This window comes from Homalodisca vitripennis, chromosome 5 (genome assembly GCF_021130785.1).
Source record: "Homalodisca vitripennis isolate AUS2020 chromosome 5, UT_GWSS_2.1, whole genome shotgun sequence".
Lineage (NCBI taxonomy): Eukaryota > Metazoa > Arthropoda > Insecta > Hemiptera > Cicadellidae > Homalodisca > Homalodisca vitripennis.
Window position 1 is genome coordinate 128,714,250 of NC_060211.1, and position 27,138 is coordinate 128,741,387.

The window sequence follows — 27,138 nt, forward strand, 5'->3', positions numbered from 1 at the left end:
CTGAAGTGTCTCATTACCCGTGAAAATATACTAGTTATACCAGATCAACTCTTCAGCAGCCCTGTCTGTGTGTGTGTTCATGACAGTATTTCGGTGATTTCACATAACGTTATACAGTGAAACATTGATATATCGAAAGTGAAATGGAAATATAAAACTTGTGATTTAATGAAGTTTAGTGTATTAAGGCTGTTTGGGGCAGACTTTGATGTATAGAGGTCTACAACTATAGTAATAATGTAGGCTTCATTATGAATACTTTATCGGGAAATATGTTGTAAGAAATAGTCAGAGAGTATTTGCTTATGTACACCAAACTCCTTTACAGTGTCACTTTTTCCTTGATCCCAGCGTCCACTGTCTATAAGTTTAACTTTATCTTGACAAGATTGTTTTTCATTTTGTCATCTCAGTTTTACACGAAATACTGTCACCACTGAAAATCTAACACGCACTGTTCACTGAATTGACTTTAATTTTACTTGAATCACGGTAACGTCCAAAGCAAACTGAAGGTGGGGTGGTGACTGACCACTGGTGACAACAGTAAACAAAGGAATTTTGGTGGTTGGGGTTTCAAGTCTCAACATGAAAAATACGGTACTGTACTTGGGCTGATAAACTGAAACTTCGATATATAGAGGTTAACAGCAAGCAAAATTAAAGACGAAACTTCGATATATATATATATATATATATATATATATATATATATATATATATATATATAGGTAAAATTAGCATTGAAGTAAATGGCACATTTTAGTGGAATAACAAAACTTTAATTTATCAAGGAATTCGATATATTGAGGTTCGATTTATCAAGGCACCACTGTACTACAAACAGCACTGTAGTATGGTAACTGTCCATCAAAAACACAAGACAGTCAGTGGGATGTTTGAATTTATTTGTGAAAAAGTTACTCATATCTTTCACAATAATTTGAAAGTTAGACCTGCCTCATCCCTTTTTATCAGCAACCTAACAAATAAAAGAAAGATGACGTAACTAAGTTTGAAATGTTCAGAAGTGGTAGATAAATTGAGTTTAACTATTCTACCACGACATTAATCCATAAACTGCGAACAAATGCAATTAATTAGCAGTGATAAATAGAATGAATGAATCAATTTATTGTTATAAGACATTTTACAAGTATTAATAACGTCAGTATTGCAGCACAACACAAAGTCTAGATATACATATAACTATAAATTACAGATAAACTATTATATTTAAAATTCATACTTTTTTATACTTTGATATATGTTGAGGTGTAAAAAGAGTTAAAACAATGCCATCAATTAGTTAAAATAAATTACTTCAATTAAAATGGCAATTCAAATTTAAAAAACATTGTTATTAATCAACAAAACTAAAATTCAACTATTAATAAAATATTTATAAATAAACTAGCAATACCAATGAATAAATAACAACTAGAGGTTATAGACTAATATGAAATAATAAGAAAAAGCAACTGGTAGAGTTGAGACAAATAACACGAAAGAGTAAACAATTCTCAAAAAGCAATTTGACCTAGGTACTACAAAAAACTCTTGAAGGCTGTAAAAAGGATTAACTAGTAACCACATATAAAGCTTCTTTCTGAAAATTAAGTCAGGATATTTATTAACCAATGGCATTAATTTATTACGAACTTATGAAATAACTTTGTGAATATTCATGGTTTTACCAAGACGTTTAAATTCAACTATTAAATTATTTAGATTCTTGGTATTGTGGTTATGAATGTCGGTTATGAAGTCTAATTTACCTGGATTTTTCATAATGTACAATACCAAATTGAAAATATACAAATTGAATGTTGGTGAGGAGAATTTGGTAAGTAAAGTTAAATTTTTTGGAGTTTTCCTTCATAATACATACATTCAGCTAGGATACACATGTAGATTTTATAGCTTCAAAATTGTCAAGAACAACTTTTTATCAAGACATCTTATGTTTTTTGTTCCTAAAAACTATGTAAGAATTGTTTATTTCTCCTACTTCCAGTCCATTCTAAGGCATGGTCTAATCCTATGGGGTAATTGCAGTAGGATAAATGAAATTTTAATGGGCAAAAGAAAGCTGTAAGAATTATTTCAGGTTCAAACCCATTAGATCACTCTACGCCCCTTTTTTGTAGCCTTTCAGGAAATGCCTACAGTTAAAACTCACAAATACGTTAAAACTAGTCATTTAGCACTAAACCACTTTTTAATATTAGTTTACATTTTCTGATATTGGTTTCCGTTTGGACTTCATGTGTTAAGATCTTTATATTTGAAACTTAACATGTGATAAAGTAATCACACGTAGTGGTTCAAGACTTTGTTTACCTCCCTCTTTTTTTACAAACATCAATAAAATGTTTCCAAGGGAGTAAGTGAAGAGACTTGGCTTATTGATCAAACTAAAGCCTTGGTCAGTTCACAATAGTCTGAGTGATTTTCTGAGTTAATCAGTCTGTGTGAATAAATGTGTGTTTTCTTACAAGTAAATATAACAATTATTTTAAATTGAATACCAACAAAATCTAAGTGTATTCCAATTAAAGCAAATGTCAACTGCATGATGTTGAGCTGGTTTTGGTAAAGAGACAAAAAGGTAAAAGTTCTTGTTATAAATAGTTTTATTAATTCAATTATGTTAAAAACAGTATGGTACAATATCCACCAATAAAATGTATTTGTAGTAATATTATATTTTGTGTATAAGAAATAAAATAGATTGTTCAAATAACAAGGAATTAAGTGGTCATATTGTAAGTAACTGCTGATAAACAGATGTATACTGTGCTTTAAATAACAACAATAATAGGATAAAGAATACATCTTCTTTTTCAGTGTATATGTTTCAATTGTAACATGCTGAATTAGTAGAAAATAAAATTTGACACTGCATTCTATAAATCATAATTATAATTTTTTTTACACATTTAAAAATGAAAATTCCAATAACATTTTATTTTTGGCAAGGCTCTTTATTTCTAATGAACACAACAATTATATCATACTCACAACAGAAGAAATACTTCATACATGAAAAGTTTATGTGATGGACCTAATAATTTTAGATAATAAACATAGATAATGGCTATATATCCAATAAGATGATAGAATCAACAATCAAAGATAAAAACACATTAGACCATTTTCAATGCATTTGTCATAAACACATTGATTGGGATCTATAATAAATACCCATCTAGATTGCCTACAAGTAGATCTAAGAAAAATACGAAAAAAATACTTGTATAACAAAATATAACAATAGAAATATAAAAATATTATCTTACACCTACTTTCAAAAGCCTGTACATGTAGATGAGTTTAGGTAATTTATTCATCACATAGAAGAAGATTCACAGTGAATAAATCTCAGCTAAACTACTATAAAAGGATTTTTAAATAATATATTTTTAAAATTAATTATTTACCAAATACCTTAAAAACACATTGTATGGTGAATCTAAACTAAAACTAATAGTCCAGTCATTTTAGGTTTTTTAAACCTCAATCTGCGGAAAAATTCCTAGTGAGCTGAATTTTTGTATACACCTTCATTATGGCGTTTTAATGAAGATGTGAAAAATCTACATTGATATTGTGCCGGCTAAAAAAGTTATAAGGGTCAAAAGGTCACGAAAATCAGTTTTTCACGAGTATCTCGTGACCTATGGCTTGGAGGTCAATAAAGGAAATTTATACACTAAATTATTTCTCATACGATTATCTACAAAAAATGCCATCTTGCATTTTTCTGTATAAGTCAACCATTTTCGGACTAGAGTAGAGTGCTGGGAAAGCGAGGTAGAATGCACTCACATTAGGGTACTATATACACTAGAATTATAATTATATAAGGCGTCATAACTCGTATTGCTTTTTATCAATGTATTTTAAGTTTTCTTAAAACTTCTAACTTCTACTCGGGCGTTTTGTGACAAATATACTTATATTATAGAGGTTTTGGAACTTAGTAAAATGTACTATATATATATACAAATGACCCATATAATACTTCCGTTCCTTATTGTTCTGAGACCCGTCCCTTTATACCTGCTACTGCCTGTCGGGACTCGTGTTTAGCTCAGTTGAAAAATATTTCTTGAGTGTTAAAGATGTTATTTTCGTAGTTTTGTGCTCTTGAACATGAACAGTTTCATACATTGAGTGATAAATGTTTGTTGTACAAGTTAGACGTGGTCTACAAACATTAAAAAATGCTAGTGTTGCTAGAAGTTATGGTAACATTGAATATTGTGACATTTGTAAATGTTCACAGTAATTGTCGTAAAAATTATATGAACAATTTGAGTATTGCGGGCCTTTAAACGACACAAGAAGAGCCGAGTACATCAACATCTCTGCGCAAAAAAAGAATTAATTCATTCGATTTTCAAACAAATTATGCTGGTTTGTTATGTTGTGGAGAAGAAAGCAAGTGAAGAAATTGAAAGAAAAAAAAATACATGATGCGCTATATAAGAAGGTGAGTACTTTCACATTTAAAGACACAGTTTTAAAAGCCGCAGATTTTTAAATATGGAAAGAAATGTAAAGGAGCGTTTTTTTATAGATTTTGAGTATTGACCTTGTCTCTGTTGAAGCTAAGTACCATGATAGAGTGTTTATTCTCTCAATTTTTTGTTACTCAACTAACTCTTTGTTAATCAACAAAATATATTAATTATTTATCAAACAATGTTGGTCAAAATACTGTTGTCATTTTTTTATGGTTACTGCCGATACTATAAAAATATCAAAGCAATGGAACAACTAAAAACGATACCGCAGCCGTTTTTCTACATCTTTGTGAAGTGCACTTCAATGAATCGATGAAAGTTCCTATCAGTCAAGAAAAAATTTGATCTAATCGATTTAACAAAAGAAAATTAATGAAATGAAAATTGAAATGCTTATTCAGAATTTCTAAAAAAAAAACGTTGGTATTTCTACAAGACAATCACGTGATGATGATGCACGTCCTTAATAGTTGAAACAGCAATTGAGAAAAATCAATAAATAATACTACAATTGTCATTTGGCGAAGACATAGATCTATTAGTACTTCTCATAGCAACGCACACAAATAACTTGATCAACCTACATAAATTTTTTTAAGAAACAGAGTGAAAAACAGTGTTTGAAACAAAAATATTACTTGACTGAGAGCCTCAACAAGTATCCACTCTGCAGGAAAAATATTCTGTTTTCTACAACTTACCCATGGACCGGATGTGACACAACTTCAACACTTTTTGGGAAAGGAAAAAATTTAAAGTCATGAAGATGTTTGAAAAAAGACTCGATTTACAGAATTTCTGTAGAAATATTCCAACAAGAAAATTTGCTATTGAGATGCCCTTGTCAATGCTGGAATACACTTTCTACTAGCAATGTACGGTGCTCCAAAAATCAGAAAATTCAATTGACAGTTACAGATACTGCAGCTTTGCTAAACTAACAAGACAAAGCACAGCTGAATTGAAATTTCAATTATTACCACCCCACTTTCTTCAGCAGCTCAACAGCATATTTATTAAGTCTATTATCAAATACAAACCTGGCTAGGAAAAGAAATTGATCCAGAACAATGGGGTTGGGAGGATGAAAAACAATATATACAGTCAATAACAACTGTATTGCCACCAGCACCCAGATGATCTACTAAACTTTTGTAATTGTATACAAAAGGTTTTGGGTGGCAAATGGGTGGTTTGTAAAAAAATTGGATTGCGAGATCTTCTAAAGCTTGTGGACATATTTGTTATGGTCAGTCATGCTTAACATAAAGAGGGAAAGACCAAAGAAATGATGAAGATTTTGATTTAAATACAGGGTGGAGCGACGGTAATGAGTAATTTGCTGATTTTGTAAATGAAATAAAAAAAATTATGAACCTCAAAAAAAAATTATTTTTTATTTTAATTATATTGAACAGTAAGGGAATTTTAAATTACATGGTTTTAAATAAAGTATCTGCCAAATGTCGACCTTCGGCATCCACACACTGCTTCGCCTGCATACGTTTTCTGAAGTTTTCATTAACTCTAAAAAGCATGTCGGACTGGTAATATTCTGCCAATTTCAGCCTCAATATTGTTCCTTAGGTATCTTCCATGGTGTTGGGACGGTTTTGATATACACCTTCGACTTCAGGTAACCCCAAAGGCACAAATTCGCATGGGGGCTAGGTCTTGTGAGCGTGGGGGGGGGGCCGGCCACTTCACATACCACCCCTCAAAGAGATAAGCCGTCCAGGAAATACATTTGCCTCTCAAACAATTCATGGTAACCCTCGCTGTGTGTGCAGTGGGCACCATCCTGTTGGAACAATGTATCCTCTAATTGCATTGCCTCAAGAGCCGGCCTGAAAAATCCTGTATCATAGTCAAGTACCGTTCGGGGAGTTCACAGTTATGGCACGACGGTTTTATCCTGAAAAAATTAAAGGGCCAATAAATGATGCCTACTCGTGATTATGGCGCACCACACAGTGACGCGGTCCGTATGCCGAATGCACAGGTCTCTTGGTGGATTTCTCTGTGTAGGGTTTGTTTCACTCCAGTTAGCGCATGTTTTGGCTTGTTGACACACCCACTGAGGTGAAAATGTGCCTCATCAGAAAAGAACACAATTGCGTCACGCGGGTATAGTTGCAAGCATGTCTTCACAAGAAGTACGCCGTGTCAAATAGTCCCGTGCTGACAATTGATGGATCATTGCACATTTTATACGGGTGAAATCTCAGTTCATCATGAAGAATCTAGTGGAGAGAATGTCTTGAAATGCCCAAGAGCAAGTGATTGCTTCCGAGCAAGAGCGTTTTTGGAGATTGCAGTACTGATCACTGCTCTAACTCTATCGATCTGTTTTCCGGTGTTGTAATTCTTCTCTGAAGGTCCCCTTCGTACACATGACACCATTCCCTGCTGTATTCTGAATGCAGTTACTCCAATTTACAATTGATTGACTGCCGAGGAACACGTCCGCGTGTGTGGGAACAGTGAATCGTAAACAAAAAGCACGCTGCACTGCAATGATCGAGTGGGCATTTGAAAAATACGCTTCAACCACAAAACGACCTCTCCTCTCGTGTCCACTGCATGATGGCAACTGGAACGCGGAGGAATACAATCTCCCGTCAGCCACTCGTATAAGCCCACGCCCACTCTCTCCTTCTCTTCGACCAACAGTGCCGCTACAAAAAGGCTCCTGCAGTGCACAAAAAAGACAAATTACCGCGCCTCTCACCCTTTACAACAATAAGTCCACTCGATGTTTTGTCAGCAACTTTTGATGAAGTTGAAATTGAGGAATATCAACAACGAATGAATATAAAAGAAAATTATATTACAAAAAATGTTTTTTCCCTATTTGTTCAATGTACAAATAAATAATTATTTTAAGCATAAAATAAAAAAAAACTTTTATTGACCAGATCATGGATTATGTATGCCCTATGGGGGAAACCATCGTATTGTAAAAAACGCGCCTTGCATTCTATCACTCAATGGTGGTTGCGGAAACGAGTGCATCATCATAATGTTGGCACTTCACGAGCACTCTAGCCCGTCAACGGTTTTGACTTTACAGAAAAATGAAAGAGACATTTTTTGTAATAATCGTATGAGGAATAATTTTTATAATGACTCCTCCAAGCCATAGGTCGCGAGATATTCGTGAAAAAACTGACTTTTGTGACCTTTTGACCCTTATAATTGTTTTAGCCGGCACGATATCAATGTCGATTTTTCACATCTTCATTAAAACGCCATAATGAAGGTGTATACAAAAATTTAGCTCACTAGGAATTTTTCCGCAGATAAAACCTTAAATGACTGGACTATAAATCATTATTTGTTAATACCAATGACAAGTTAACAGATTCTATGTACTCTGTGGCTGGAACAACATTGACAGCAAATAACATTATCATTATTTAAAACAAAATTTAAGAATCACAAAATAACATTCACCAACTTTCGTGTTGTAATCTTAAATATTCAACTTAACTCAATGAATATTTTGGATAATTAAACTGATGTCATAGTGTTTCTAAAGTATTGACTAATAATTGTTTCTTTAAATTTTGTTACTACATTTTACTTAAGTCATGATATATAATTATCATTTTATGATTTTTGTCCAAACTTTTTTACTGGTACAGTTAGTTTTTATTTCCTTTTTTCTCCTTAACACTAGTATAGGACCTATTACTTTATCATAAAAGGCAGTGATAGAGTTTTAACATCAATAACTATATATATTGTAGAATATGTGTTAATGTGTTAACAGTGGTGTAAGGCAGTAATGTTGCTTGAAGAAAATAAGCTTTGTAGTTAATAAAAGAGAAGGAGAGATAAGGTGATTGAGAGTCTGGAGATTAAGGAATATCCCCTCTTAAATGGTGGGTAACAGGGTTTACCATGAAAGATTTTGAGAAAATCACGTCCTAGAAATTGTATTATAACCACTTTTTATTTAAATTTGGAGCCGAGTACTAACTTTCACAATTTGGAAAGAAGGCACTTCCTTGAATTTCTTAAAAAATTCATACACGAAAATGGTTTCCAACCTTATTTTGGTCAATTAAAATATTATATTAGTACTGTATTATTGCTTTTTATGAATGTATTAATAGTAGACCAATACTGAATAAATAAACAATATTTTTCCACAAATACTAAAGCACTGTATATTTAAAGAAGTACTTTATTCAAATGTGAGTAAAGAAACATTTTTTTCATATATGACTGACAGATTGAAGTAAAGTAAAGTAAAGAATGTCTTATTTTACCAGGCGAAGTTAGGGCTAAGAAGCCCTCTCCAACACTTAACCTGGGGACCAACGGCTTAAAGGTGACTTCCGAACTACCACCAATGGCCGGGCAGGCGGGCCGCTTGCAAGGACAGGATCGCTCAGCGGTCACCTTTCCAAGCAGCGGCCACGCTTGACGTTGCTTGATCTGGTTATCTTGCGATAACCGCCGTACCCGCTACACTGCACCATTGAAAATAGATATATCACAAGTAACGGCCATTTAGAAAGGATTAAATTAATTTAATGTTTGTTTACTAGCATAAACACTGATTGTTAGTGCAGATGTGGGAATACGCTGGGGCTAAAGATCAGGCAGACTTGATTAAAACCAGACGACCTTGACAGTCAGTAGATCCTCTCGATTCCTTGAAATGGCTTTCCCCACCAAGCTTTTCATCCCACATGTCTAGATTACTGTAAGCACAACTCCCAACCAATGCTGTCACCTAATCAATTAGAGGTGTCAGCTGTGATTGTTTGAACAGTGCAAAGAATAGTGTTACGCATTTCTATCAAGTTCTATGGGTTTTGTAGATAAGGTTCTCCTTGTTATAAGTGAGTAAATTTATTTATTTATTTGACATACTGCCATATGTATGTCAAATAATAATAATAATAAATACCTGACCTCATGTTTGATTTACTGAAGCACATTCCACCCCTTGCCATTCAGTCCTAAAATCTCTTATAAGCAATATTTTTACAAAGTTAGGTAATCACTTTGTATATAGTATCAAATCTAAAAAGAATTGTGTGGTATAGTTTTTATTTCTGAATAAGTGGAGTCACTAATTGATATTTTGTGTACTGTAAATAAACAATTTTTATAATGAACTTTGTTTATGATAAAACATGAAAGTAATTCTAATATTGTTTTAATTTTTAGGGACAGAAATTTATTGAAAATAACTAAAACCATGCCTAATAAAAGTAAGGGAAAAAAGAAAGGCTCAAAATCTGGTGATGACAAGTCTAAAAAGAACAAAAAACCAACAACTAAAACTACAAGGAAAAGTGAAGGAAAATCTAAATCACGATGTAATGTTGATATATTTAATGAATATGCTATGGAAAATGCTTACTATACTTGTCATAATGTCCAGGATGTCTTGAAGTGCCGAGGATTTCCGTGGCCAGATGCACAGAAGAAAAAGAAGAAAGGAAAGAAATAAGTGACATGCAAAATGTGTTGTTAAAATATGCTATGGAAAATGCATACTATACTTGTCATAATGTCCAGGATGTCTTGAAGTGCCGAGGATTTTCGTGGCCAGATGCACAGAAGAAAAAGATAAAGGAAAGAAATAAGTGATATGCAAAATGTGTTGTTAAAATAACATTACAATTAAACATTTAAACTATTGATATTTAAAAAGTGTGATTTTTTATAACTCTGCAATAATTAGATTCAGCTAAGAGTGAGTTGAAGCCAAAAGCTTGAAATTAGTAAATTTTCAACTATTCAAATTAACATTGGTAAACATTATTAAAATCTAAAATGGCTTAATTTTTGTCACATTTTTAGTTGAAATTAAATATAATGATATTCATCTAAATTTTCAAGGTTTCTTCCTTTAGTCCACTTAACTGCTCTAGTTAACTGAAATTTTTGCTTCAATGGAGATAAACTATTATGGAGAAATAAACTTAAGTGTGGTATTTAAAACTCCACGTTTTATGCTACTCTTGTTTATACAGTATTTAGCACGAATCTTCATTTCAACATTGGTAATAGTACAATAGTTACTTGTTTGTACTCAAATCAATGTTGTACAGTATTAGGAGCTTTGAGTCTAACTATGGATTGTACAGACCAAAATCAATGTGTTTTGTCCCACAAGAAAAATATTACACCTTAAACCATTCTTCTCCTTCATCTTCACAAAACTCTGCAAGATATCTCGTTTTAAAACTATGGCAATATAAAGCATTTAAATGTCTTTGTAATCAAAAGAAATGTATATAGATTTTCTATGATCAATTATTTAATTAAAATACATTTTATATATATTTGCTAAATAGCTAATATATAATAGTAGTATTTGAGAAAATTATAAGGAATTTGGGTACGCTTAGGCCATATCTATAAAATGAGAAAAATAAAAACTACAACCAAAAATAAGTGAATAACACAAACAGTTTGAGGTTTAACATTGCTCTCAACAGAGACAAATCAAGATATATGCTAAAATAATGGATCAATATAAACCATGTTAAATGAATATTTTAAAAACTTTAGTTAACTCGTACCTGGTTTTTTTTCACAATGTACAATTCTTCTAAGTGTTAAATATTAAAAAATTCTTCATAAAAATGAAATTTGAGTTTTTGAGTGAATTAAAATGGTTCATCGAATCAGTATTAGACATAGTTATAATCTAAGATACGTATAGTGAGATACTATCTTCAATCTTAGTGTTGAATAGGAGCTTACAACTGTATCACACTACTTTTTTTGTAGAGTGTAAAATCTCTGGTACTTTCTTGAGGTGAACACTACTTCTATAGTGGCATTGCGGTATTTTATTTTTAGAAAGTGTTTCAACAACTTTGTATTTTAAACAAGAAAATGTTACTTAATTGTTTCATTTTAAAAACAATTTATGTTCTTTGTAAACAGTGCTGGGTTTCAGTAAAATGTGTAGTCTTATTATTTTATTTTTTTTATTCACTTATAACATTTGTTCCCAGCGCTGAATGTGGATGTAATGATTAATACAGTTCATAAACAAGTATGGAATCAACTTTATACCTTTTGAATTATACAGATAGTAGCTTGAGACTTTCTACATAGTTGAACGTATACCATCATCTTTTGGTGTTGAATGTATTTCAACATGGAGGGGATAGTCTTTGAAGGATGTCATAAAAAGTTCTTATAAGAATCTATGCTAAATAATGGTAAAGCCTATCATCATTTTAAAGCCTATTTTTTCTAAGTAGGTCACGAGTTTCGTCTAAAAAAATATCAAATATGGTAATTGGTCAAAGTTTCAAAGCAGAGGTATTTGAGTGAATCTACTTGTTCAGAAACGTTAGCCTACAGAAGCCAATCATGAAGTTAAATTTTGGATTTATAACTGAACAAATTGTATTAAAAAGTCTGTTTTACATTCCAATAGTCAATAGAAGAAAAATAAATTTATAAACATTACAACAATAACCTAGATGATTATTAAAATTAAGAAAGTCCATTTCCCAAATTAAGAAAAAGGTTACAAGTGTTTAAAATGATTTTCCTATACAGTCTGGCAAAGTGTAGAAAGCTGATACTTACCTATGCAATTCTTCTACAGGAGTTAGACTAGCTTCTTCTCCAATTCATTGCCTCAGCTCTTCTAAATAATGAAGTTTTTGTTTTGTAGTTAATTTATCATGTGTCCCCAAAAGAACAAGTCAAATGATGACAAATTAAATGATCTTGAGGTCATTCTGCAGTTCCTCTTCATCCATCCAGTTTATGAGGAAACATTTTATTTAGGGACCATCACACTTGGGAGGAGGTGCTCTGTTCTACTGAAATTGTGGGTAAGTTTTTGGCCAGATATATTTTTAATGACTGTATTTGATTCTGAAGTGTATTAAAAACCCTGAGTTGATTTGCTATCAATAAAAAGGACCTGGTAACTTACTGTCCAAAAATATCAGCACACACTTAGTATTTCAGGATCCTGAGTGTGTGGCTCCACAATCCAGTGAGGATTTATGTGCTGGTTTACTTAAAACATTTAGAGTAAAAGAGGACTTATATAATAAACCAGAGTCTAAAATACAAATCCTACCTTGGTTTACTTAATCATATCAATGTAAGTTGCTCCTATACTTACTAATCTCTATAGATGTATATATTTTATTTGTATTGTATTTATTGACTGTAGACTTGTCTTAATAAAAATGTAGCAGCAGATAAGAGGATTGTCTTGGTTAAGTAAATGTAAATTCAGTAAACTGATCTGCACTGTGACAATATTTTGGTTTCAGTGTCTAGTGTCCGCCATCACAACACACTACAACTGTACTCTTTGTAGTGATTGTGTTATTATTAACACTGCACTTGCTAAAGTACACAGTGTTAATTACCATTAATACCCGAAGCATTATGCACTTTGGACTTTGTTGACTGGGAATTAACGAACTAAATTAAATTCTCAGAGGGCCTACGATATTTATCTTCTGTTTCTTGTATAAAAATATAAATTTTGTCTTTTCCCAGGATATTATGAGAGCGAATAGAGCAATGCGAGATTGAGTTTAATGGTGATTCATGTCCATCCATAGGATTTGCTAAACATTAGAGAAGGGAATTATCTTAAGGAAGAATTGAGCTTTATAAATTGCTACCATTAAAGATTAAAAAAAAAGATTTTTCGTGTTCTTCAGTAGTAATGAAAAATCTGAAACAAGGAAATGGCCTGGTATCAGATTACTCAAGGTTTATCTGCCAGTCCCCATGTCATGTAAAAACCTTTGCTAAGTTTAGAGGCCATGAATATTGTTGATGACATCTTGGTGTAATATGGTTCATCCCATTGTTCATAAAGGTAACATGACCTCACTTATGCAAAAAAAATATAAGTTACCATGTAATCATGCTTGGAGGGCTGCCATCCTTCTGGATAGTCCGTATAGGGATATGCACCGTCATTTAACTCGATCTCCTGAATCCTCTTTAATTCCAATCTTCTTACCTGAATCCCTAAGAAGACTGCCAGAAAAGAACTTCAAAGCCTCCTTGAGAAACTGGCTACTGGAGCGACCAATTTACACAATCCAAGAATTTGTTCAATGTAGAACACACAATTTTTGACAAACAATAACTCATACACCAATTGTAACATAAACATGACTTTTGCCCTGTTCTCCAAGAATATGTGCAATAAAGAATATTCTATTCTATTCTATTCTATTCTCACCAATGTAGAGATTGTTTCATACAAAATTCCAATTTTGTAGCTCAGTTTTTTTCTTGAGATATTTCACTTAATGACAGGCTTTGCTAATGCTCAGCAAACCCCAATGGTGGACATGTACCATCATCACACTTCGTCTTACCAATGTTGAAATTAAATTTTATATTAAATTTAAATTCTTTAGCACAATTCTATCTTGGGTGTAATAATAGGCTTCACTAATGGTCAACAAATCCCATGGACAGAGATGTTCCACCTTCAAACTTGTCTTTCCTATGCAGAAATTAACTTTCATGCAAAATGTAAAATCTATAGTTTAATTCCTTCTCAAGATGTCATGCAAATAGACAAAGAAACAAAAAAGAAATTTGGCCAGCCCTCTGTAGAAGGTTTTATACAGTAAAGTTACTGTATTTACAAATACAAGTTTATTTTAAAATTATCTAAATATGTAATATACAGAAAAGCCAAAATATTGTAAACTAACGTTCTGAATATATTTTGGATAAATATTAAGTTTTAATAAAATAATTTTCAAGGAATTGATGCAGTGTGTGACTCAACACTTGTAAAGTTTGTCAAATTTGGCACAAAAAATGTGCTTGCACATTTAAAGAATTATTCATATGCTTGCCAGCAAGCTCTAGGTAGGTTGAGGGGGGATGGTGCCGGTTCAGAAAACTGCTGCCTGAGTTTGCTAAATTACAGATCATTCAGTCACTGGTTTTGTCTGTGTTCTACTACTGCTTCCCAGCTTATGGCAACAGGATCTCAAAAGAGGATACTGGCAGAACTCCAAAAATGCAGTATGCCACATTGTGGTTTGTCTGTCATCAGAGGAGATTCAATCATGTTTCTGCTTACTGAGAAGCTCTACATATGATATTAATAGAAACAGCAGAATAGAGACTTGTTGTTTGGTGCATAAAGTCCTTACATTGAAGGAGCCATGCTGTCTTCATAAGAGGCTCTCATATCAGGAGGATGTCTTTTGGTGTGCCACCTAGCAGAGTGGGAAGTTGCACTTCTCAAAGGTCTCGTTAGAGATATTATGGTAAAAGGGTTTAGGTATTTCGGCCCAAAACCGTAGAACGACCTCCTCTGTGACATTGTTCACTTATCCTGTACTGCTTTTAAGAAAAATGTAAAATTAATGTACAATGCATGAAACGCTATGATCGCTGATATGTTGTTCATTTGAAAACCTTAGACTCATATTAAAAGACTTATAGCCCAAGTATCAAAATTCTGTAAACAAAAGTGTACAGTACAAAAAAAAAAAAAAAAAAAAAAATAATCGGAACAAAAAATTCGGGTTATCTAATTGGGTTAACAAAAAAAATTATTTTCAAAATGGGGGTGTTCACCGCCACGCCCTCCGTACCCAAGCCAAAATTTTGGAATGGCAACTAATACCTTGTGACACCTCAAATTAAAGCTCATAAAAAATGCTGCATTTTGGTAAAAACAAAAATCGAAAACAGCCAAGCCATTTGGTATCTGTAGGCAATATACAATTTCTTACACAACAATTATTAGTCTACAAACTACTGCTAATAACACCAAAATTACTCACTGAATGTTGTTGTAAATCCTTTGTAAACTTCAAATCAAATGTTCAAATTGGTAGCCACTGTTGTTCAAGCAAATAAATAATCTATTTTCAAATTCTTACCCAACCTTTCTAAAAGTCTCTCTCGTTAAGTGTCTGCACTCAGCAGTGACCCTGTTCTTGAAGTCTTGGACACCAATGGGATGTGTTTTAAAAACTACTGATTTCAAGTGACCCCACAAAAAAAGTCTAAGGGTGTTAATTCTGGAGACCTTGCCGGCCACTCAATTGACTCTCTTCTACCGATCCAGTGATCCGGGTAGTGTGCATCTAACCATTGTCACACAGGAAGAGCATAATGTGGAGGAGCTTCATATTGTTGAAAATAAAACAGATCTATATCTAAATTTAACTGGCCTACTTCATTACCTAGTTTTCAAGTGTTTCCACAATAAGAGGATCAATAGTGTTTTCTAGCAAATCTAGAGCGATTCTCCATTTAAGTTTCCTTCAATAAAAACAGGTCCAACAGTATTCAGTGAGTAATTTTGTTGTTATTAGCAGTAGTACAGTAGTTTTTAGAATAATAATTGTTGTACAAGACATTACATTATTGGCTGCTGATACCAAATGGCTTGGCCAATTTCAATTTTTTTAACCAAAATACAGCATTTTTTATGAGCTTCAATTTAAGGTGTCACAAGGTATTAGTTGGCATTTAAAATTTTGGCTTTGGGTATGGAGGGGGGTGGTGAGCACCTCCATTTTGCAAATAATCTTTTTTGTTCCCCCAATTAGCAATATTAACTCATGTTTACAGAATTTTGATACTTGGGCTAATAAGTCTTTTAATACGAGTTTAAAGTTTTCAAATGAACACGCTGTATATAGTATATATGTTGTAATATATATTGTATTGTTAGTTTTGTTATTTATTTAACAAGTTAATAACTAGGAGTTATTCTGAAAATCAGATTTATCTGAAAACCACTCATCAATAAAAGGCTTTTTTATTATTTATTTACTTATTATTAATTCAATACAAAATTAACAAATTTGTTACACAAGTTACACCAATGTTAACACGTTCGCTGTGGCAAAAGACCCCCATAATGAATCTGATACGCGCCAAAATTCGAACTCGTGATTTTCGTTCATTTGGACTTATTGGTTCATTATGATTTAAAATCATCATATTAGATGGTATAACGTGCTTACGCGTAATGGCCTGGACTGTCCGGACAGTGGCCCGCACTTTTGGCAAAGGCATTTTTTTTTAAGTAGATAAAATATCATAATAACTTACCAATTGTGATGAGTAATATCCAAAAGGACCAGAAATGCCACAGATGATCTTGATTTTCACTGGATCTGTCTCCAAACAATGGAACTGTCCGGACAGTGGTCCCGCACATAGCGTATAATAGTGCGACGCGGCACAACGTTGTTGCGTGGTTACTCAACACAAAAAACAGGTATTATTTGAATAAATGTAATATAAAAAATAACACATATTCTTTACAAAGGATAATGTAAGAGCCCGTTTGTTACACACAAAAACTATTTACAGTTCCCTGTTACCAGTTTACAGTCTTTGGTGGAAGATGCTAAAGCATTTTTCAATGCATAGACCTGGTTCTCCCACACAGTTGACTTCAGTTTGAACAGCCTAATGGAACAAAATGGTGTACCAAGCTGACCAGTGAACTTAGCCAAGATATTTACAGGATCTATTTTTGTATCAACTTTCAACTTGTTTAGGCTTTTAGACATTTATCACTTCCGCAAGCCGCTGGGTATATGTATATATACCCAGCAGAGATCACTTCTGGCTTGTTTATACCTTTCAGTTGAACCTATCACTGGGCACAGCAAAAACAGAAGTGTCACAAATCTGGGTAACCTTATGAATGTCTAGGAGCGGCATATTAATAACCACAAATGTCGAGATTCTGGGGTGCAAGGGAAATTCAATAGTCTACTGTGGGAGATGACTGTTGGAGTTGGTGAGGAATGTTCCCTAACCTCAGAGGTTCTTACCAGCCTAAACATTAAGGGTATGCCCCAAACTGCCTGCTTTGGTTGGAGAGACTGGTTCAGAGCTGGCATCCTCTTCTTTCGAGGGGACATGACTTGAGATTAGTGCCCTATATATATTGGGTCTCGATAGGACTTCCTCATGGATCTCGATAGGAGGCAACCCTACCTCCAACCTTACCTATCCTGAATACCCTGTTACTCCGGAAGCAGTGCAAAGGTCCTTATAGGACTAGGTGCAATATAAAAGCTTCTCGTTCTAAGAGAACAAAAGAAAACTATGATATATATATATTGCATATATATATATATATATATATATATATATATATATATATATATATATGCTCTAAGGTGTCATGTTTAGTGAATTTATGCAGACATTTTCGGTAAGTACTACCATGGATGGGAACAATTACAATAGGCCGATTTTGTTCACAACATCTACCTAATAATAAAAATGGATTTAAAATAATGAATGCTACACTTTGTACGAAAACATGTGTATATTTAAATTGCTTATACTTAACAATATCACAAAAACACAACTAATAGTTGAACAAATTTAAGAAAAAGGCGATTCAAGCCAAATGTAAAAACAGTCTAATAATCTAGTCAAACTGTAATCTAATACTAACTTCACAAGATAAATAGAGAAATAACTATGTCTAATAAGTTACAGGCAAGTACCTTACAGGTTATGTAAGAGTTGAGAACTCGTAAACAAAAGTAAAATATTTCCCCTGATTAGTCTATTTCACATGTAAATGCATTGATTTACGTGATGTCATGTAGTACAAGTGATTACAACAATTGGCAGGCAAGGTAGGCACTTAACCTAACCTATTTACAAGACAAGGTTTTGAAGTCATGAAGAGATGTACTGTATCATCAAGACAGCACACAAATGCCACGGTTAGCCTTAGACTAAATGTGCAAATTCCACTACTTGACTGCACCAGTAGCCACAAGAAGAAAGGTTCAGTCATGTGGTTCCAAACCACTGTCCAAAAAGTCCTTCACCAAACGAGTGACTTTCACTGGAAATAACCTGAAAATGTGATGCAGAGTTAGATCAACACTTGGAACATAAAAATAGTTAATCACTCCATAGTTGTCACTGGAGATGAGAAAACATGATTTCAGTTCCATCTTTGTTTTTAATTTTTGACTCTACTGCAAGTTATTTCCACAAAGTAAGTTATGTTACGTTATATAAAAAACCTAAACAGATACAGAAAAAATACCTATTGTACAAAAATCTACAACTCTTAAAACTACTTTTCTACATAACTTCCAGAATTTTGAAGGCACATGTCATAGCGTGGCACAAGTTTTTGTATGCCTTCTTCATAGAAGGTTGCCACCTGTGTTTTTAACCATGCGATAACATGTTCTTTCAGCTTGTCATCATTGTTGAAGTGTTGACCACCAAGATAAGATTTCAGGTGTAAGAAGAGATTAAAGTCGCAAGGACCGAGGTCCGGGCTATACAGAGGATGGTCAAACAAGTCCCAGCCAAATTCCTGTAGGAGTTTTTTAGTCACGTTGGCAATGTGAGGTTGGGCATTATCGTGGAGAAAACAACACCTTTTGACAGTAATCCTCAGTGTTTATTGTGTACTGTACCAAAAAAAAAAAATACAATTTGGAATTAAAAAAGACCGCTTATGTAAGAAATTAGTTTTTTCAAAAATCGCCAAATGATTTAAAAAAATGAAAATAGCTCAAAGAAATTCAAATCAAATTTAAAGAAGCATTTAAAAGAATTGGCATTATATACACTTGAGGAGTTTTTATGAGTTAGGTTACTTAACAACATTGAAATTTTAATAAATTGTAAATTTGAATTTCAATATAGTTTTACTTTAGTTGTGTAGTTTAAAAAAATTACGTTCTTTCATGTACTAGCTGTACATGGATGAATTAAGAGAATTTTGATTTGTATTACAAAATCAAAATTTCTTAAGAGCCTCATAGTAAACATCTGCATTGATTGTTTCGCCTCATGGTAAGAAATCAATCGGCAAAATGCCTTTTCTGTCCCAAAAACAGGTGCACATGATTTTTCAAGGTGTCAAGATTTGCTTAGGCTTAACCTTCACTGGGTACAACAAAATGTGCCTCCATTCCATCAACTGCCAATTAGTTTCAGTGTTGTCATAAGATGCCCAAATGTCATACCCTGTGACTACTAGATAGAAAACCATCACCATTTCCATCGTAGTGAGCCATAAAACTAAAGTGCACTGCCCAGCCATTCTTTGTTGTTGTTCGGTAAAAAGTTTGGGTACCCAACAAGAGCAAAATTTTCAAAATTTGTTTTTCAGTTACAATTTCATGAATTAGTGAGATTTGTGGAAATTCCATAGCAAAAGCACTAAGTATAAACTTACGGTTTCCCTTAAGCTTCTCTTTATCATGTCCTTCATTGAACAGCCTGATCCATCTAACCATTGAATCACTCATAGCATTTTGTCCATAAACCATGCAGATTTGCTAATAAATTTCAATTGGTTTAACTTTCTTTGCATTTAGAAAAGAATCACAGATCTGATTCACAAGCGATGGTGTTTTCAATTAACACTAACATTATAAAGAAGCACACAAAGCACACGTCAGCAGCAGCAATCTCAAAATGGTGTACATTTCTTCTCCTTGAGTCAGAATAATGCCACACATGCATGGAACTGCGAGCGCAGCAGTGCCACGGATAGAAATAGAAACTAACTTACTTACAGGTCAATATAATTTTTCTAATGGTCTCCACAACTTACAACTGATTTGTCTCAAATAACATTTAAAATTACTGTAATTTATTATGAGAGACATTTTGAGAAAGAATAACATTTTACTAAATATTCATGTTATCCAATTAATAAACATATTCAAAAGACATGTAAGTCTTCACTTATGAATCACTTTGTGATACATATATACATACACTACGTGGCACTATAACGGGTCAAGGGAGGTCTCTGATATTTCATTTTAATAATATCATCATCATCATCATGTGTGCATTGGTTGTAAGACTTTTTTCTAAATTTTATTACAATTTTATATACTTGTTTGATAAACAAAGATTTATTATTGTAAACTGTCAATTAAAAGAGTTATAACTATAGTTTCTAAATTCAGGAAAATGTTCATACATACATTCCTACCTATTTATTAAGATACACTACACAACAAAAACGAATAGGAACAAGAGCTGAAATGTACAATACAAGAGGGATAGCTATACAAGTTTAATATTTCTGGCATTGACTTACAATTTCTCCTATCTCATATACAGTATTATGTCCTTGTTTGTTCATTCTGTCCATTACGTGGTCATGAAGAGTGCCAAATGTTATAGTAACAATGCTCCCCTCACAATATACTGTATCTGAGTCAGGTCTATTCATTTGCTGTTATATTCCACTCATGTGTAATCATCTCCATATCATTACGCAGCAAGCATAAATAAAAAATGTTGGCTATGATTCATTCCTACTCAGTTTCTTGTTAAATGGTATTTAGTTTGAAGGCCAACAGTGACTTGTTTGTGATATAGCATTCTGCACTTTTGTAACAGACAGTCTTTAGTTTTAAAAGCTAAAAAGTCCCATAAGGTTCATTGTATTCAAATCTAGACACTTAAAAATGTTTGAAAAGCATAAGTAGACAAAAAAGACATATGAGTAATACTAATCTCAAGAGAAAATTGAGTATATATAAAATTTTTTGGCTTCAATCCATTTCCATTTTGTTCTGATCTTTCATAAATGTTCTTAATCTAAACTAAATTTACATTCTTTTATGAAACTAAATTACTTCTTGTGATCTTAAACATTTTGTCCTTTCATGACGTTAAACTATATTTAATTAAAAGTACAACAGTGTCTTGATTGTAAGTAGAAATTGATATTTTTATATGACATACACTCTTTAGATTTTTAAGTGAAAAATCCTATATAAAAAAATTTGTGTTTAATGTCTTTAAATACTGTACTCAAAATTTATTGAAAAAAGAAGAGAAATACAGTATTGTGGGTAATACATACTACTAATACCACATATACTGATTTTAAGGGAAGTAATTATTCAGAAATTATACATAAAAATCTAAAGAATCTAATAAAATGTATATAACTGACCTCAACACATAATTGACTGTGAGGAGTCCTGAAGGAATAGACACTTCAGTGACATCTCTCCGCATTGCCTGGATAATTTGGCGAGCAGCTTCTTGGGTCGAGACTATACCCAACAAACTGGGAAACCTGTCAGCAAAACATAATACATTATTAATAATGGTGGCTACTTTTCTCTCAGATTGATGTTTTAAACAATTTAATTTAACTTGGAATTAAACAAAAAATACACACGCACGCACACACACACACACACACACACACACACACACACACACACACACGTGTGTGTGTGTGTGTGTATTTTTTTATGTATGAAAATAATACAACGTGAAATGCATGTGTCATTGCATTTAGCAAATCCCAACAATATGAAAAGTTCATCTAGAGTGCTCTGGTCCAAAATAACTGATCCACTCCTCCAATTTTTGCAGGTACATAATGCTCCATCTCACTAAAAAAAGTTTTACTTCATTCTCTCCTCCAGTGTCTTCAATGCAGAGGAACACAAAGTTTAACACAGTGTCTGATGTTGGGAGTTACCACATACTAGTAATGTAACACCTGGTAGCCAAAGTGTTCATAGCAAACATTAAAGGGTTACTTGCAATCCCGGACCATACATGAACCCACACTGAACATTTAAAACACACAATACTGTAGTGTCTGCTCATGTGCACACAACAACGTTGAGTAGCACAATGACAACTAAATACCAAAACTTCTATGTTGTCCTATGTACATTTTGCAGAGAATAGTTACTTATATAATGTTTTAATCAACACATTTTTCTATGAACTTGTAATATGCAATTTTTATGTTTGCAGTTTGATTTTTATCTTTTAGTAAAATAATTGTTTTATTTTAATATTATTTAATAATTGTTGTAATATTTTGTTGAAGATTAATCCTAATAAATAAAAAGGATTAATAAAATAAAGTTGTTTCAACAAAACAATTAATTACACATAAAAATTTAAAAAAGTTATGTTCCTAAACAAACATATATAACAGAAAATTACGTTTCATTTTTTTTTGTGATTGTATTTTTAATTTTAATTTATTTATGTGTGAACAAAATTTTGTATTCATTAATTACAAAAAATTTATTAGTCCCAACTGAGTCTAACATTTTACACTGTGTTCAAAACAGAATAAAGGTGTCTTGAAGGATAGACATAAGCAAATTCTTAGCATTTTGCTGATTCTTAATCGCTAGTATTAGAACTCCCTATAACGTTTCAAAACGGAGTTCTCCAAGCATTGTAAGTGCAATACTCAATAAGGTCAAAGTTGGTTTAATACTCATTATAAGTATATAAATAAAGACTAATAAGTAGTATAATAATAATCAGCATCTAAACTAAGCTCAAAAAGTAAGGAATTGAGAAATTACCTTGATTTTAAATTGGAATTGTCCCATACCTAAAATAGCTAACAAAATATAATAAGTATTACCTGATTTTAGGCTTTTTGCACAGCCCAGTATTCACAATGTATGGGAAAATAGAAGTAAACTTTATGTTCAATTGTCGAGGATCTTCTCTATACTCTTCTGCTAAAGCCTCCATCAACCCTGCAAATAATAAAATACACTACTTGCACTTCTGAGGAATTCTGATTGAACTACACTTCAACCTAGCAGTTACCTGCGGCTTCACATGCTATTTTGTAGGCTTTCCACGTGTTTGAGCATTTATGGTTCAAATTAATTATATTTTCCTACATCAACTTTGATTTTGCCTTTTTGGCACCATAAAAAAAATGTCAAAAAGTGTATATTCGTGGCTATTGTAATTTACTCCAGTCTTAGTATGTTTTGTGCCAAACTTGATTTTGATTTGTTTCCTTGATTAAAATAATATACACATATACAGATCTTGGAAATCTCCTTCAGTCAAAAAACATCTACATACAGAGATATATATTATTTTGCCTTGTTGTTCTAATGAAGAAATGTGTGTGTATGTGTGTGTGTGTGGCACATAAAATACATTAGAACAGAAGTGAGTTTAAATCTTATACACATACGTATTACGGAGAAGCCTACTACAATCCAAGTACAAGTAGTCTATACAAGTGTCTATTCTGGCCGTTTAAACTCACTTCCATTCTCATGTATTTAAGAGACCACACTTGAAGTCACTTTGTTGTTCTTTACTATGTTATAACAATAAAATAACTGATAAACTAAATTTGAGGATTTTAAAATATACCAAGGTAGTAACTCTACTTATCGGTTTTAATTAACTTTAGTTAATCTAGGATTTCATTATTATACTTTGCAATGAAGTGTGATATGATGCCCGCTCGTCCAATCCGAGCACAGGTGCCATTAACCACACCTGTTTTTTGGACATTTACAAATCAGAATTATTCATCAAAGGCACAGAGTTAATGTTTATGTAAGAAAATTAAACAGTGCAGCTTGTTAAGGTAACTAAAATGCAAATATGAAGATGAAGAAGAAAAGGCCCTTTTTATGCACCGGGATTATATTGAAGGTATTACGAGTAATAACTACCAACACAAGGAAGTTAATATGAGTTAGTTAACACAAAAGTAGTTCCCTTAAAAAATAAATATATTTAATGAAAGAACTTACAATCTTCAGTGTTTATTATAGGTACTAAAATTCAATTTAATAAATTCTCAGTTATATACAGTAACGATTTACATACTTAAGCGTTCTTGATGCTTACCTCTGACTGCATATTTGGAAGCACAGTAGGGGACTAGATTGGTCAATCCTAAAATGCCTGCCATGGAAGAGATACCAACTATGTGTCCATGATTTTTACGAACCATCCCTGGTAGAAACATTTGGAGCATCTGAAAAATTGTAGCAGTTAATATAATATCAACAAATATATAACTAAAAACTACATGTTACATTGAGATAAGGTTGGCACACAACATAGTTGTTAATTAATTAATTAAAATAAAGACTGTATTTTTACAACACAAAAAAAAAACAAATATTTTTCAAAACACATATATCAAAAACATTCTGCATAACTTTGTTTTTCTACATAGTTGCCTTATTTATTTAGGCTCTTGTCCAATACAGAAACCAAGTTTTGAAATTTATCTTAAAACATTTCCTGCATGTTCTTAAAGCCAAAAGTTTATGGCCATTTTAATTTCTTCATTGTTATTGAAGTGGGAGAATTTAAGTGTAAGGCCTTGCACTACCGAGGAGGAGCAATATCAAGCAATTATGGATTTCCTATGTCTGTGTCTTTTGTTCTAAACCGCTCAAAAGAGCTTAGGTCAATGTTGTGTTGTAGGCTTCTGCATTGAAGGTTGTTACTCATGGAATGAAGTTTACCAGCAAAACAACAACCCTATCCTAGAACTCAGGTGCCATTATTTTGCACTGTCACATGTTTGGCTTTGACTTTAATAGTAGAGAGGTTGTGTGCCAACATACCATAGACAACAGTCTGGATTCAAGGGTGATATGGGATACCAACATTTTATTTCCTGTGACAATTTGTCAAAACAGATAATTCCTGTCTTTGCTTTAAAAAGTCATAAAGATCAAGGTTCTGTCCAATTCCAATTATTTGTGGTCCTCTTTGAGGAGTTTGGGAATGCATCAAGAGCAAAATTTGAGTTTTTTTGACACAATTTTATACAAGTACATGGACACCTGAGAGCGATACTTTTTGAGAGAATGGTTACTAGAATATTCTATTCTCTCAAATTACATTATCATTGCATTATCACCATATAATACTTTTATTGGATAAAAAATGAATCACTGACCATATCTCACACATGGCAGGATTTATAATCCTGAACACGTCAGAAACACACAGTGAGTTGTATAGGTTAGCTAAAGAACTGCAAATAGGACATGATTGTTTGCAACGGATACCGACAGGTGACATGGACACATGTTGTGGCATATGCCTGAACTACATTTGTGTTCGAGACAAGTTTTTTATAAGTCCTTAATAAAAATATAAAGATCAACAAATATAATTTTTTGGTCATAGTCATGGTACGTATCATATAATCTGACAAAATAATATTGTTAATTACTACTTAAATATATTATTAATGCATAATTTCCACCATATACGTTCCCAAGGTGGGGTATTGCCAACTTGATTCATGAATTTAGTGACGTTGATTTTATATTAACCCTACAGCTGGCATGAAAAGAATTGGCGACCAATATTCATCCACAAAGTAAACATCTACAGTTATTTAAATTGTAGCATTTAACCGATTCGCTTATACATATTTTTACTATCAGCTCAACTGGAGTTATCCTATTAAAAATGCCAACAACGTAAGAGTTTTGTTATATGTTTATAAAAAATTGATTTTTCAAGTTATTTGGTTATATTTTATATCTTTTTGGATTAAAATGAAATGGGCTTTAATAATAAATAGATAGTGATATATTTGGTAATAATTTAAAAATAATAATACTGTAAAAACCAAAAACTTTTTGGAATTTTTTAAATCAAAACTTTTTTTTACTCAAATAATATAAAATAAAATATCCCATTGTTGCTTTTATTTTATTTGAAATGTATTTCTCTACCTAGCAATACTAGAATATGCATAGTTTGTCAGAATAAATGTTTTTTCTAAATACTGAAAATTCCAAGAATATTGATTTTTTTCTCTTGTAGTACACTAATATTCTTATAGTAACTTATTATTCATTTAAATTTCAATTAATTGTAGTATTGCAGTTTTTCATATGTGTTACAATGATATTAGAGTATTAGATGGCGCTGTACTTGTCACAGAACGGTTCTGTGATATAAATTTTGAGCTCAGACTAGCTGTCACGGAACCGTTCCGTGATACAAGGCCAATGGGTTAAGGTTATATAAGTGATTTTCATATGATATATTCTGGCAGAGTATTAACTGTAGTAGTGATTTATTGTTCTTACTTAGATTATCGTAAAACATCGAACATCATTCTCAACAGACAGCTGATGAGAATGTAATACACATCAACTATGTTGTTGTGTCAGCCATGTTGTTGTTGTGAAACTGTAAACAAGTGCCGGATTTTGTTTGGAGCTACGAATCCAATAGTATCTATGTAAAAATGTATTTTGTAGTGTTTCAGTGTTGTTATTACTTGGTTCAGCTTTCATAGGTTATAGTTTTAGTTGTTTATTATGGGTGAACACTTTAGAGACCAATCATGCAATGTTAGAGAGCTGTTTTTGGATCATTCTATTTCTACTGATGATGAAGTTTATTCTGAGATTGAGGTAAACCTGACAGACCATGTAGCAGATGTGATATCCTAGTAAGTGTTCTCTCACAGTTGTGTAAGACAGACAGAGAAGATGTTGTTCCACCTGGGGATGTTCCTGACCCTGACCCTGATCATGAACTCGTAAAACTTGCCAACACGAACTGTCGCTTGTGTGCCATATGTGAGTGTAAAAACTTGAAAAAGAAAACCAATTTCTTCTGCCCTGGATGTAATTGTAGAGTTCACAAATTAGTGCTACAACCTGCACGAACACTATGCCAGACCAGTTCAATCCTGGGGAGAATCCAGTGACTGAGTGAAAGGAGAAACTTTGTATATATTCTATTTATGTAAGAATTCTATAGGGCATAAAAATTGACAATGTCATATAGGCCGGCCCCATTGGGTTAGTGTGGCATTTGATGTATT

General features: G+C 32.6%; 1 protein-coding gene across 2 annotated transcripts in view; it reads right to left on the minus strand.

Moving 5' to 3' along the window:
- Positions 1-17,818: 17,818 nt before the first annotated feature.
- The window catches only part of LOC124362878 (epidermal retinol dehydrogenase 2-like), a 60,449-nt gene continuing 51,129 nt past the window's right edge, over positions 17,819-27,138 (minus strand). For both annotated transcript variants that reach the window (XM_046817747.1, XM_046817746.1), the window contains exons 5-8: positions 24,174-24,303; positions 22,930-23,047; positions 21,475-21,600; positions 17,819-18,383 (exon numbers count right to left, since the gene is read on the minus strand). In XM_046817747.1, the coding sequence (XP_046673703.1) occupies positions 18,314-18,383; positions 21,475-21,600; positions 22,930-23,047; positions 24,174-24,303 (444 nt within the window). In that variant the 3' untranslated portion in view covers positions 17,819-18,313. The remainder of the gene's footprint in view (positions 18,384-21,474; positions 21,601-22,929; positions 23,048-24,173; positions 24,304-27,138) is intronic.